The 14044-nt window shown below is 44.8% G+C and overlaps 1 protein-coding gene across 1 annotated transcript; it reads left to right on the top strand.

Moving 5' to 3' along the window:
* Nucleotides 1-202: 202 nt before the first annotated feature.
* On the top strand, nt 203-10858 carry CUNH17orf53 (chromosome unknown C17orf53 homolog). The gene is made up of 10 exons (XM_018552725.1): nt 203-283; nt 1775-1828; nt 2552-3454; nt 4068-4151; nt 5415-5555; nt 5639-5747; nt 6510-6595; nt 7882-7983; nt 10061-10451; nt 10758-10858. Exons 1-10 carry the CDS (start codon nt 281-283, stop codon nt 10805-10807), a joined length of 1923 nt encoding a protein of 640 aa, XP_018408227.1. The 5' UTR covers nt 203-280; the 3' UTR covers nt 10808-10858.
* Nucleotides 10859-14044: the final 3186 nt, after the last annotated feature.

Raw genomic sequence — 14044 nt, 5'->3', positions numbered from 1 at the left:
GTAGAGTTCAGCTTTACCATGACACAGGCGTCCATAGCACTCCCTTGCAGTGTCGCGGTTCCACCTCCTATAGTTTACACCACATTTCCCAGGTCTCTCCTGCAGAGGGCGCTCTTTGGTCAGGGGCGTGGCCTGTCGCCAGTGGTTTGAATCGCACTGCGGGAACGATGTGCGTTCCAAATGCCGGAAGTGGGGTGCCGGAAGTTGTGTTGGAGAGTTCAACGCTAGAAACGCTCGGAGACAGTGAGGAGTATGCTGGTGCGGCTGTTATGTTACAGAAATGGTGAACTGACCCTTTATTCTCTCTGTATATTAGTGACTTGTAGGTCTCCCTGTATGTGTCTTCTGTATTGCAGAGGAGTGTAAGTAATAGTATGCAGTGGAACTACAAATCCCAGTATGGCTGCAGGAGTGTAAGTGTCATGTCTGTTCACCACTGGGGGGGTATAATTGAACAGGCCTCATTCGGCAAAGTGTGAACGGGGAGTGTTCAGCATATATTTCCTACTGCGGCTTAGTGAACCCCAAATCCCCCCACCAATGATGGGTGAGAAGTGGTGTATAGAGGCTGGAGACTCTTGGACATCGTCACCTCTGCTGGGCTTTGCCTCCTGACCTGAAACATTGACAAACCATTTACATTTGCATTACCCTAATGTTTAGAAAAAAATGAATGGGCTGCCATTGCACCCTAATGTGGTAAAATCACCACAATGCATTACTGTGAATTGGGACTGGCTACAACAGGTGTGTTGCCTTGGTGCACTGGGGTGTCATTCAAAGTGAATGGCAACGCAGTAATCCATGCCACTTGCATTACCGTGCGGGTTACCACAATGCAGATGTGTAAATGGGTCCTCAGTGTAATGTACGGTCTGCAGCAGACCATGTAATAGTGAAGCTGCTTATCATCCAACTTTATTGAACACGGACATGGCACTCTGCAGCCCTACCTAGGTCCGCCCCTCTCAAACACATTCTGGAATCCTTTCTTAAAACGACTGTCACCATTTAAAAGGTTTGTAAAGAAAGGGTACCAACTTCTTCTGAGCAATGGCAGCTGGAGAATCTTCAAATCTTCAGCATCATGCACCCTTCCGGCAGTATAGGATGGTCGGGCCCCTCACTGTGGTTCCATCCGCTGGCCTCCGTGTCACTACTGTGTCCTCTAGAGACATAGCGGTCGGTGGGTAGATAGTCCACCCGCCTAGTAAGGCATACTTGCCTGCCCTGTGCTCGTTTGCCCTCTAATATTGGGGTGGTTCTGGGTATAGGGAAGCATGTAACCTCCCCAATTTGACAGTGCTTCAGTCTGAGTGGTCAAATGCCAGACGCGAATACTGTCTTGTTGGAGGGGCAGTGACATCATCCACGTGGGTAAGCTGCGATAACATCCATAACTAAAGCATCCCTAGGGTGGACACCTGCAACTGGTCAACAGTTGCTACCGATTGGTGAATATACCTTGCTTGGGGTTCTAATAGCCCACCTCTCAGCAAGGTATGCTTAAAATGAATCCCTTACCCACTAAGTGTACAAAGCATCACAGAGCATTTACTAAAGTAGAACACCGACCCACAGGCAGCACTATTTCAGCATCTAGACGTCATCCGTATGCTGTAGATTGTTGACAGCGCCCATCTGACAGCAGGCCAATTTCCATGTCAGTTGAGCTACATTCAACATGCCAGGAAGGGAGCTCAGCTCATGCTGAATGTACTTTTATAATGTACTTATGTCTCTACCTTTTTTTTTTTTTTACATCTTGTTTTAGGCTTTAAGGCTCCAGAATTTGTTTTGCTCTGGGTCAGAAGACTTTGATGATGAGGTAAGAGGAATTGTTTCACATCAGGGCTTAAAGAGGCACATCAGCCCCATTTAATTTTTTTCCCCTCAGTCCTCACTTAACTTTTATCCTCCATAAACACACTTGCACACCCAGCAAATCCAGCTTTGTTGTGCTATGATCTGTCGCTCCGTTGTTACATACCCAATCCCTCACTTAATTTCTTATATCATCAGAATCTGGCTGGTCCTTGCCCTCTGATGACGTGATACCATGTCCTTCTCCCAGCGTTATGTGATGCCTTTTGGGATATTGTAGAAATGTCACCAGCACTCCAGAATCATTTTAGGATAACAAAAGCTTCATTTATTGAAGTTCTTTGTCATATGTACAAGCGCTTTCGGGACCACACACGGTCCCTTCATCAGGCTTTAGCAGTGACAATGCTAAAGCCTGATGAAGGGACCATGTGTGGTCCCGAAGCCCTTGTTCATATGACAAAGAACTTCAATAATTGAATCTTTTGCTATCCTAAAAGGCTTCTGGAGTGCTGGTGACATTTCTACAATTTGCTGATATTTGCGGCGCCATCTGCAGTCACTGTGAGCATGTGATTTATTGCCTTTTGGGATATGTGACATGGATAACCCAGGAGGCTGCAGGAGCACATCATTCTTGCCTAGGTTAGAATGGAGGCAGGGGACGGACTTGACTAGAAATAAAGAACAAAAAGTTAACAAAACTGATCATCGATTGTCTCTACAGGAGTTCCTGTCTGCATTGGAGGGTACAGAACCCAGCTTCTCCACTAATACTCGTATCACACCTGTCCACCTCAGGCCTATTTCTTCTAAGGACACGCAGGTGACAGGAGGCTCTTCTAACCTTGCAAAGCCGTCATTTTTTGAAGAGACAGTCACTGTGCAGGTGCATACCAAATCACCTGCAGATACGTCAAGTGTGCCGTCCCTGGACCTGGATCTGGATGATGAGGAATTGCTGTCGGCCTGTAGTGAACTGGAAGCGGGGGTATCACAAGAACAATATCAGACACCATGTCAAACCCCAAATCCAAGACTGTGCTTGAGGCCTATCAATCAGACATCTCAAAATAATAGCTTCACCGCAAATAGCTCTCCCGACTTTCATCTGCGTCCTTCTGGGGGTGGATTCTGTTCAAATTCGGAACCCAGGACGTTTACGAGACCCCTTCAAGAGACTGGTCATATTCAGCGCCAATCATGTGGATTTACTACAAACTCTCCCACAGCTTCTAATTTCCTTGCGAGTGACAGGGGGAGAGGCCAGTCTCCGAGTCCTACCGCCAAAAGGCCCTGCTTGAGGCCTAGCCTGGAAATGCAACCAGTCACGCCTGCAAGAACTGGTGCTCAGCTGCCCCAGTCTTCCTATCGACGTTGCACTACACCAACAGCAGCTGTGAGACAAGCCCATTCATGGCAAGGTGGTGCGGGCAGCAACTCGCTACTAAAAACTCCCCAGATGCCTTCTCGCCCGCACCAGCCTGGCACTCTGCAGACACCAGTGGTGACCAATCATCTTGTACAGTTGGTGGAAGCTGCCAACAAGACACCACGGGTGCTGGCATGGGAGACACCACCCCCCAAAGAAAGGAGGTTTCCTGGGCCAGCCGGCCTTCTGCCACAGCAGGTGAAATTTCCATTGGCAGAGCTGTGGCACAGTGTTGTGAATGTTTGAAGTCTGTAGCTGGATAGGAACATACTACCTAGTCATTTACACATACAGTTTAATAAGGCTGATGAGAAATTGATAGAAGCCTTACATAGAAAGGCAACTTTCGACTCTAAAGTTTCAGGCAAAAACATAGGAGCTCAGATGTGAAATTTTCCAGGAGAAACGTGTTTAACTTTTATCCCTCAGCATGCCTACAGACCTAAGAGAATGTTTGCTATGCCGTAAATGTATGGTTGAATTGGGGAACATTCAAATGACAGTAAGCTCTTCCCTACCCCCTGGCCAAGCCCTCTTTGGTGGTAAAGTGATTAGCTGGGATGACATTTTGGCTGATTGCTTTTCCTACCATCCGAAGATCAGCTGACTCTCGGGTGCTTCATCCACAAGCCTAGACATTCATATCTCTCCAATATCTACATGTATTTGTGCAGTAATTATCACCATGAGCTCAGAATGTCTTCACCTGCCAGTCACAATAATACATCCAGGCAGTAGTTGTCACCTAATATAATTATTTGGCATTACATTTTAGTTTGAATGACATTTTGTGATTTACATCTGTTAGCAGGCCAGTGGCAGAAGGCTGGATGAAATCCTGATATCCACCCCACATACACCTAGCCATGGGGCGCAAGCCAGGCACCACAGCAAGGTAAGTCTTTTATTCTGGGACATTTTCTTTGTATGGTTATTCTTAGACCTCTTCTGTCTCCCGGCTGCTTTCTACAACAACAAAGGATTTGTGTCTCTTTGCCTTAACCTAAGCATTCAGCTTGTAGGCCAGACCTCCCAAAATGTGGTCTCGCTACAATTTAGGGGCCCTGATTGACTTGATTTTTATTTTACCGGTTTCTGTTGCAGTTATAATGCTATAGTAAATAGATTATAGCAGGGGTGGACAAATTACTATGGAATTCAGGGGGCCAGCAGGACGACAGCATTGACAGCAACAACAAGAGAAACCCTCAAAAGTTAGGCACCAGCTGTCATTTTTAAGGAGTATTTGCTACCTGGCTCCTGGGATTTGTCCAGCCCTGGATTATAGGGAGCCACTGACACTTGGGGCTAGACTAGAGTATAAAGACCTGGTGCTGGGCATTAAAAAATCTTTGCACTTTGAAAGCATAGTCCTCCTTTGTCACCATGTTTCATGGGGTATCCATATTTAGGTTGTAACATGAAAGGTGGACACATTCCCTAGCAGCCCACCCTCAAATCCCCCCACACTTACCTGAATCGCTGAGTTCTTCTCCACGTGGACTTTTGTTTCGGCTTGAATTTGGTGCGTGGCCTCTCCCACATAGTCTGCATCATCCATTTACAAATTTATTCAGAGAGAAATCTGCCACCACAGCATAGATCTCAATGGAGCGTAAGCGTAGTGATCAATGTACTCCCTCCTTCTGTGTGACTAGTCCCTCGAAGCCCTTTCTCTAAGGTGCCCTGGCTGGCGGTCGCACACTGATGTCATCAAGTTCCATGCAGGGCCAGTACAGAAGGGCAGCGAGAGGACCACCCATTACTGAGAGCACCGGAGCGAGGAATAAGGTAAGTATTAGACCTGGTAATAATACCTACTACTAGAACTAATCCTTGCAGTGTATGCATGTACGTGGGATGGCTCCACTGCAAGAGTAGTAGAGTTCAGTTTTAGGATTAGCAACAAGTCATTTTAAAATGATTTGGACTTCACTGCCAGTCCTGACGCAAGCAAAGCAGGGAACTCATTTGTGAATTTGTGATTGAAGAGCAGCAGTATGGCCTCTGTGTCACCATAGTGCTGCTTTATAATACATTTCATGGTCTTTACACTTCACGATTCCCCCTCAACAAAACAGTCATTATGTTAATTAGTTGATTTTACTGTATCAGTTCGATAGTATAAACAGTCATGCAAAATATATTTTATCTCCAGGAGAATGCCCCTTCCCAGCAACCAGTGGCAGAAGAATTTGTAAGGGGTCCCTGGGCTACCATGAAAGCCGAGCTGTCATTGGATGAAAATGACCCAGTCTGCTTCCTGAGAACATACAGTGTTGTCATGGTTCTCCGTAAGGTAAATACTGCAATGTTGGCTTCTGATGTTGGATCAGTGTTGTCAATATTCACTGTGCATTCTCTCCTGGTGAATAAATACAGGCGGCTCTCAAGCAGCTCCCAAAGAATAAAGTCCCACGGATGGCCGTAGCTCTTAAGAGTTTGACCCCAGCCAATGGAGATGCCAGTGCAGTATTCCGAGATGCAACAGGTAAAAGAGATCAGCAGCACGGTTTGGGGGGGCGGGATTGGCTTGTAGTAGTCTCTTAAATGGACCGGAGCAGAACCAAGTTCATCCTTATTATAAGTTATACATTTAACCAATATTTGTTTATTTTTTGGGGGGGAATAGTTAAATTTTTAGGTTTAGACATAACAGGTAATTAGAGAAAAGCTCTCAAAGGTGAGGGGTATTCGCACCTTTTGAAAGCTGTCCCCGCCAGGTGATTTCTCCTCTCTTTCTGCCTGGTCACCAGGACAAATAGTGAATAAAAATACAGGACAATAAAACCATAACAGAGGTCCTATGCAGAAGTAGAGGTCCTCTATTACCACTACCTATGTAAGTTGAGGACTTTCCTACTGCATTAAACTAAATGGATTGGTCAAGACTTGGCACACTTACTACACACTTGCTACATTTGTAGTAACAAATCTGATTCTCGCTGGTGGTTCCTAAGAGCCCCTTCACACCTTGTGCGTGGAGACATATTGCTTTTGGGCATCCCATTAATTATAAATGATCTCCTAACACATGAAGAACTCACCTGCACTATTTGACCATACACAACAGAGTATTTACATTTATGCATTGAGTGCACCATAGCGCAGGTGTGTTTTTTTTTTTTTTTTAAATTGTATATCTGCGTTGGGGTGCCAGAATAAACAACACTGTATCACAACCCACATAGACCCGTACGTGCAGTTACGTATGGTAAAATGTGAGAATCCAGCCTTTATGTTTTTTTCTTAGGAGAAATCCAAGGGACGGTCCATCATCTGTTATTGGAGGAGAGGGAGAGGGAGCTGAAAGCAGGCAGTGTCCTCCTCCTGCAGCAGGTACAGAGATACAGGTGCTCTGATGTGTTTGCTTAACGTCTATAATATTCTTACGGTACACATGGTCTTCAGCTTGTATAAGAGCAGCATTCTTGAAGCCTTTAAAGAGCTCTTAGGGCCATGTCACACTGGCAGTCCTTGATAGAAGTCACCAGCACTTGATGATGCGTGCAAGAAGTAAAGCACTTTTTATTAAATCGTCACATGCGTCATACAGCTAACGTTTCAGGACCACGCAGGGTCCCTTCTTCTGGGCGACATAGTGACGTCACTATCATCATCGAGTGTTGGTGACTTCTATTATGGACTTTATCTGACACAGCGCCATCCGTGCTGTCACTTCAAGCACCAACCTTTCATCCAAGGTCTGTACGCTGTATGGAGTGCAGGTGATCTCGTATTATCGATTGCATACACTGGCAGTCCTGTCGCTGGCAAGAACTCGCCAACAGCAGGATCGGTTTGCAATATGCAGTTGGGAGGGAAAACACTTACATGTGTTGCTCCCTCTCCAGCTGGAGAAGCAAGGCAACGCTCTCTCGTTTTCAGCAACGTGGGACTAATGCTTTGTTGCTGAACAGAGGAGAGGCACATACAAAGCAGATATGCGTCCTTTCTGAGGGTTTTTAGCAGTCCTGTTGATGTTGAATTCTCAAAGCCGTCAGGATCGCTAGCATGACTTGGGCTTTGTTCTCCAATCTGGGGATGCTCAACATAGATCTTCATGAAAGTGCTTATAGAAGTTGCTAAAAGGTCTTCAGCAGGCTTTCGGGAAGATTCGGCACTACTTGACACTTGTTGAGAGCTTGCTGACGCCTGCAATGCTTACTATTCTGGTCTATAATTAAAGTAGAAGCTGGAGGGTGTTTTAAAAGCTGACTGAAGGCTTTGCAAGTGCTTTGTAAAAGCTTTCCGTACACACTTCACATATGCAATCTAAAGCTACAAGGCCTGTTCTATTTATACAAGCCTGAAAAATATGTCATTGTGTAGACACCAAATTTCACTCTGATTACTGTATTTCATTTTTAAAGTGGAATTAAACTCAACCTTACAGCTTTACCCGTCAGCAAGCACATAGTACCTACTTGATGTAGACCGCAGCAAATTCCCCTTAGTGAGATATCACTGTAATTCATTCTCGTTACGTCAATAGCGCCTGCACAGTTGAACTTTTTTATTCCTGGCCGTGCCAAGATCTCCAGAGTGATTTTTCCGGGATGACGTCACAACTTTGCTCCGTTGCTTTGGTCGATGTCTGTTTCAGCTAATTTTCTTCTTTACAGGTTGGGGTCTTCTCACCATCCCATCGCAATCATTATCTCAATGTGACACCAAGTAACTTGGTGAAGGTCTATCCATCAGCAGACGGAAATGAAAGTTCAAGGGTGAGAGTTTTTGGGAGAGAATGACTGTGGTTTGTTTTTTTTTGACCCAGGGAAGTATTTTTTTTTTTATTTAAAAAACGTAGGCGTTGCACACAGAAGAGAGGTCAGGTGTCAGCATGAGGTTTTCATAGCAAAAGTGTCCAAGCTTCGTTAATGGCACTTGCTGGATCTGTCTACTCCTTTTCTCTTTAACTTCCTTCTTTTTAATAGGAAATCTGTACTGAAAGAAATACGAGGGCTGACTTTCTGGAAACCTTAGTTTCTTGACCTTCTCCAACCTCAATACCTACTGACCCAGAACAAATATGCATAAAGCAAGGTCAGAGAAGAGTCAGCAGCCCTGATTTGCATAATTGTTCCAGGTCAGTTATGTAAAGTGTTGAAGCCTTTGGATCAGCACGACCGACAGGAAGAGGTCAGCAATCGCAGCCTACACATGTCCAGGTTTAATTCCCTCATTCACACGGGGCGTGTGGCTCCACACATTATGAAGGGCCGGTTCTTGATGTGTCCAGAGCTACGGAAGGAAGCATGTGGGCATGTCATGTACGTCTATGGAGCGGTGCGCTCTCACACGCTGCTTCGACTTTTGACAGGCGCACGCGGACCTTAATCCATCATGTACCACAGTCTGTGTGCGCCTGTCAGAACTCAGAGCTGCGGACAGCAGCGTGTGAAGGCACACAGCTCCTGCATCTACATAGTTAACAGAGCTACCAAAAAACTAGCCCTAATGCTGTACAGAGCAACACGTACCTTGTGAACGAGTCGCCGGGAGTCTGTTTAAACAGCCCCGATGCTGGCGACGTACACTGTATGTCGTCAGTCACGAAGGGGTTAAAAGAAATCCTCATTTTATTTGTGACCGTCCTGCATAGAAATATGGAAAGACTATCCTTCCATGGCTTTGTTTTTTTACATAGCTTGTAAGCTACAGTTACACATTGACCTGCAGCACCACACAGTGGGCATAACTGTTGTTTCTATGAGAACCATTGTATTTAAATAGTCAGACTAGACTGTATAAGCAGCATCGGGGTGGAGTCTTTCCATCTCCAAAACTGGAGCAGCTGTGGCAACCAAACGGCTTCCATCTTTCATGTTCAACGCTTAACTGGAGGAACTGAAGAGGGAAGATGACTGATTGCTATGGGTAACTGCTCCAGTTTTTATAAATTCCCCGGTTTGTGTTTATTGTGAAGGGTCCTTGGGGAAACGACGACCCCTTCCATATTATTATATGAAGGGGGTCACAATTGGGTCCTGGAAAGCTTCCTATAAATGACAAAAATGTGTATTTTATCTATATGAGACCTATATGAAAAGTTGCATTTCAGTGCTTTCCATTAAATGTACACTCCCAGTCAGGTTTGAAAATGAAACTAGCACAGCTTTGTGATACTGTAACATGAACTGGAGATGTTTCTACCAACCAGATTCAGAGGTGCCTTAAGGTGGCCATACACCTATAGATTTTCTATGGTCAGATGGAAAAAGTGCAACAGATTCCTCCATCTACACTACACTACACTGTATGGATGGAGCAATCTCCCGCTGGGCCAAGCTTCAGTGTCTTGCTAGTCGGCCCCGCTGGCTCTCAAAATACCTGAATAATGCCTGCACCCAATCAGATTGTTCAGGTATTTTGAGAGCCAGCGAGGCCGACTAGCAAGATGCTGAAGCTTGGCCCAGTGTGAGACTCCTCTATCCACACAGTGTAGCATAGATGGAGGAATCTGTTGCACTTTTTCCATCTGACCATAGAAAGCCTGCAGATCATCTCTAGGTGTATGGCCAGCTTTAGATGTTTGAATTAACTTGGTAATCCAGAAACTGTGAGAGTGGAAGTTACACAGTACAAGGTTCAGGAAACACACTCCTGCTGCCCTCATAATGACTTAGTGTTTGAAAATCTGACTGCAGTGAATTATACAGAAGGCATAAACTGAGTGAACGTTCTGATTTTAGCAGTCGCAATGTTTGCTGGATAGAAATAGTAGCTCACTGATTGGTTTAATTTTTTCCTGGAATTGCTTTTTAATTGGATTGGAATGAATAACTTTGTATTCCAATACAGGTGTCTGTGGAAATAACGACAGAGGAGGAGGTGGATGTGAACAGCAATGACACCCAGTTACACCAGCGTTTGTCCTCCAGCACAAGACAAGGCAGGGCTTTAGATCAAGCACTTTCCCTCTCCTCCAGCACAATGCAGCCTGATAGTAATTGGCCAGCTACACCTCCCTTCCTCTCCAGAGCCCACCAGCCATCATCCCACATAACCGAATCTAAAGCTCCCCAGTCAGCAGTATCTTCCTTATCTTGCAATCCAATGCATACCAGAGCCCCGGGTCCAGCAGCACTTTACCAATCTTCCAGCACAGTACAGACAAATCCATCATCTCCATCGTTCAGCACAGCACAGTCCAGGACGTCTCTAGCTACAGACGGTGGAGACTGGGACATGGGTGAGTAATGTTCATTCGGTACTTCTGCTTTGTGTTACCTTATACAACTTATTAAACATATGTGCACATATATAAAACAGCAGAGGTCAAATCCTCCAGCAACATCAGGATTCTTCAAAGGGAAATCTAGATATCAGTTGCATACACTGTATATGTAATGCTATGCAGCCTGATCCACTACTGACATGCACATTTATGCAATGATTGTTCAGCAGTCTGATTTTCAGTCTTAAGTCTTAAAGTCTATGCACCTCCTAAAACTCAGTTTTTCTTCATTTCTATCGTGTTCTTTTTTTTTTCTTGTAGATGACTTGGACTCTTTGCTATGTGACCTTCCAGAGGACCCCGGAGAATGACATTTCAGGCTGCTTTCAAAGACTTAATATCCTAAAAGCACACTTTAATATTTACAGTCTGAGAGGGATGTTTCATGTCACCAAAAATGAGACAAATGACTTCTGCAGTACCCAAACCTGTGGCCATTTCCATTTCTTAAGCTGAACATTTTGTTAAATAGTGGGCCCATGGAGGTGCCTGCACACCAGTCCTGATATTAGATGGTAGGTCGGGCCATGCCCCTGAATAACCAAGAGGAGTTTGGCATACTGACCAGCCACCTGGTTCTTGCTCCGGGTCTGCCCTCTCCCATTTAATCTGCTTTGCTATTTGCTCATCTCTGTGATGGGCAGTCTCCCTAACCAATAGTCAAGTGGGATAGATGGAAGTGGGGGGGGGGGGGGGGGAGAGGGGACCTCCCTGAAATGAGAGGGACACCTCCCTGAAATTGCTTATTTCAGGTTGGGATCCCTGGCATTGGCCTATACACATACAGCACAGCAATGAAGTAATACAATGAATTAGGATCACACTAATCCAGCACGTTATTATTCTGAGTTGCCCCACTTAAGCGGCGGCCATATTGAGTGGGGGCACGTGAGATTAATAACGTGCTGGATTAGTGTGATCCTAGTTCATTTTATTACTTCTGGGGGGGGGGGGGGGGGGGCCAGAGGCAGCAACAAAGAAGCTGGTTGCTGTTAGCATGCCAGATGTGAAGACTGATCTAGTAGACACCACGACACAGGAACTACAAGGTGCCTGTTATGTAACAAAAGTGTCAACTTAATATGAAGTCACTGCTCACATAAAGGATATCTGATTCGTCTAACCCCCACTGAACTTTTAGTTAAAATCACATACATTGCAGGTGCACCAAGACAAAAGGTGTTAGTGTGTAGCCACATCCTGAGTAGAAAAGCTTGTCCCCTGCCAGCATGCTGCAGGGAAGGACCTTTCTCTCTGTGGAAGCAGTGGTCTCTCTACAGCGGTCAGACATACCACTACTGATCTGGCGCTAGAGTTCTCCAATCAGCAGGGAGCATGGGTTTTACTGATTCCACAGCTATAGGTCTGACTCGGCAGGGGGAGTGTCAAGCCTCTGAACTGCTTCTACACAGAGAAGAAGGGTCCTTCCCTGTGGCATGCTGGCAGGGGACAAGCTTTTCTACTCTGGATGAGCAAAAGCTCATACTTCCTCCCATCTCTTATTTGTTTTTGGAAGCTATACAGCACTCTAAATTCTACATGTCCTCACTGTACACCTATGTGGAAGATATCCATCATGGAACTGTTACACATGTAAAGAAACACGTGCCTTTGAAGTGCAAAACTTTATCCAAGTAAAGAAAAAGAGATTGCTTTAGAAGAATAAAGTAATCGGATACGTTTGAGCAAAATGGCGGTTTGATTTGTTTAATTTTGTTTGAGCTCATTTCTTTATTTTTTGTACCTCTACACAACTAAATGTGATCCAAATAGGATTTCAGAGAACTGGTCCTTCTATATAAAAAAAAAACAACAAAACACTTCTGCTTATTAGAATAAAGCGTGCAGGAGCAAGGCACAAAGTGAAAAAGGGAAGTGATCTATGACGGCCAATCAGAATCCAGCATATGTTTATTAAATAAGCCTGTTACTGGTTCTGGGAACCTCGTACCTCTAATGGCAAGATGCAGGTCATTTTTAACCAGGTTTTAATCACAAAAATCACCAAACAGATCAAGACAACCTACCACCAAGACTTCAATCCACGGTGTCAATAGAAAGCGTTGGTGGTAGGTTGGCTTTATCCATTTGGTCATTTTTATAATTAAATGCAAGTTGCATGTGACTGAAATTGCCTGAAATTTGCTTTGATCATAACAGATCATTTGTAATCCCTCTTTATTATTTAAGGTAGAACTGAAGCCAAATCTTTTTTTTTTTTTTAAAGCTCTAGATAGAGTAGTGGAGCGTTATAAAAAGCTGACGGGTTATTGCCGTTTGTGTCCCATTGGGGGAGATTTCCCTTTACTTCCTGTCCAATAGCCACAACAAGAAATGAGAGGAAATCCCTGGTGGTCAGTAGGGTCACCAGAACTAGGATGGATGGGAAGATTTCCCATCCTTTCTTGTTCTGGTGACAACCCAAAATGTGGGATTTTCTTTCACTTTTGGTGATGACGGTCACCAGGACAAATAGAGAGTGCAACTCTTCCTAATGGGATAAGAGACAGCAATAAAGACTGGACAGGTGATCAAATTCCTCTCGGCTCTATCCAAACTTGGCTGCAGTTGCACTTTAAAAGCCAAACTCCAGTACATCACAGCAACAAGATGCTAATGCGTTTTGGCTATATAAGCCTTAGTTATAGTGAGCTATGATTAAGGCTTGTGTAGCTGAAGCGCGTTCGTGTCTTGTTGCTGTGATGTACTGGATTTTGGCTTGTTATAAGCAATTAGGGATCGCATTTGGACTTTTACTTGCTCAGTCTATGGAGAGACCAACATCCCAGGCCCCAGTGGTGAAGGAGGTAAAGTAAAACCTTTTTCATGTATACACTGTGGAAGAATTTAACAAAACGGGAGCCCTTCCTACCTCCGGCATATTGTAACTTATAAATGGGGACACCCTGCGTTGAATCCCGGTGATCTCAAAGTAACCAGTCCCAGTGCTAAAATAAAACCAAGGGCTGTATTAGAGGAAAAAGAGACCATATATTTCCTGGCAGCTCATTGGCCTCTCCTCCCTACTGCCCTGGCCTTTCAATTGGCTAACGATGATGCCCATCACACTCCTTAGCCAATAGGAAGGCGAGGAAAGCAGAAAGGGGCAGACCCCAGACTAACCAGAAAAAGATGTTTTTTTATTCTCTTCTCTAGAAGAAGAAGTTAGGAATGACATCCTCCTACATTTCTCTCGTGACAGGTATATGTAAGATAAGACGGGCTTTGTACAAAAATACTTTTATATATTTTTGCATGCATAGTGACAAGCAGCAGTTGTATGTGGCTGGATAATTGGGTTACTTTAAAGAAGAACTCCGGGGAAATCAAAAACATACACTTGTAGAGGGGTCACCCCAGCACTGAAATGTCTAAATGCTAATTTTTGTCTAGGACTTAAACAAAGCAGATTTACTTACCTGATCCTCTGTCCCGCCGGCTCCCTCTGGGCTGCTACACCGGTCCCCACTGTCTGTTCTCCACCGGGCTCTGATGGTCTAACCGTTGTGGGACTGAGATTTAGGGTTAGTTCACACCATAGGCAGTGC

Source organism: Nanorana parkeri, unplaced genomic scaffold (assembly GCF_000935625.1).
Source record: "Nanorana parkeri isolate BGI_ZX_2015 unplaced genomic scaffold, ASM93562v1 scaffold96, whole genome shotgun sequence".
NCBI lineage: Eukaryota > Metazoa > Chordata > Amphibia > Anura > Dicroglossidae > Nanorana > Nanorana parkeri.
This window is presented reverse-complemented; position numbering and strand designations above follow the sequence as displayed.

Coding starts and splice junctions, on each gene's coding strand:
- CUNH17orf53 (XM_018552725.1), top strand. Junction 5,748..6,509: donor AGTATTCCGAGATGCAACAG/GTAAAAGAGATC, acceptor TTTTTTTCTTAG/GAGAAATCCAAGGGACGGTC. Junction 6,596..7,881: donor GTGTCCTCCTCCTGCAGCAG/GTACAGAGATAC, acceptor TCTTCTTTACAG/GTTGGGGTCTTCTCACCATC.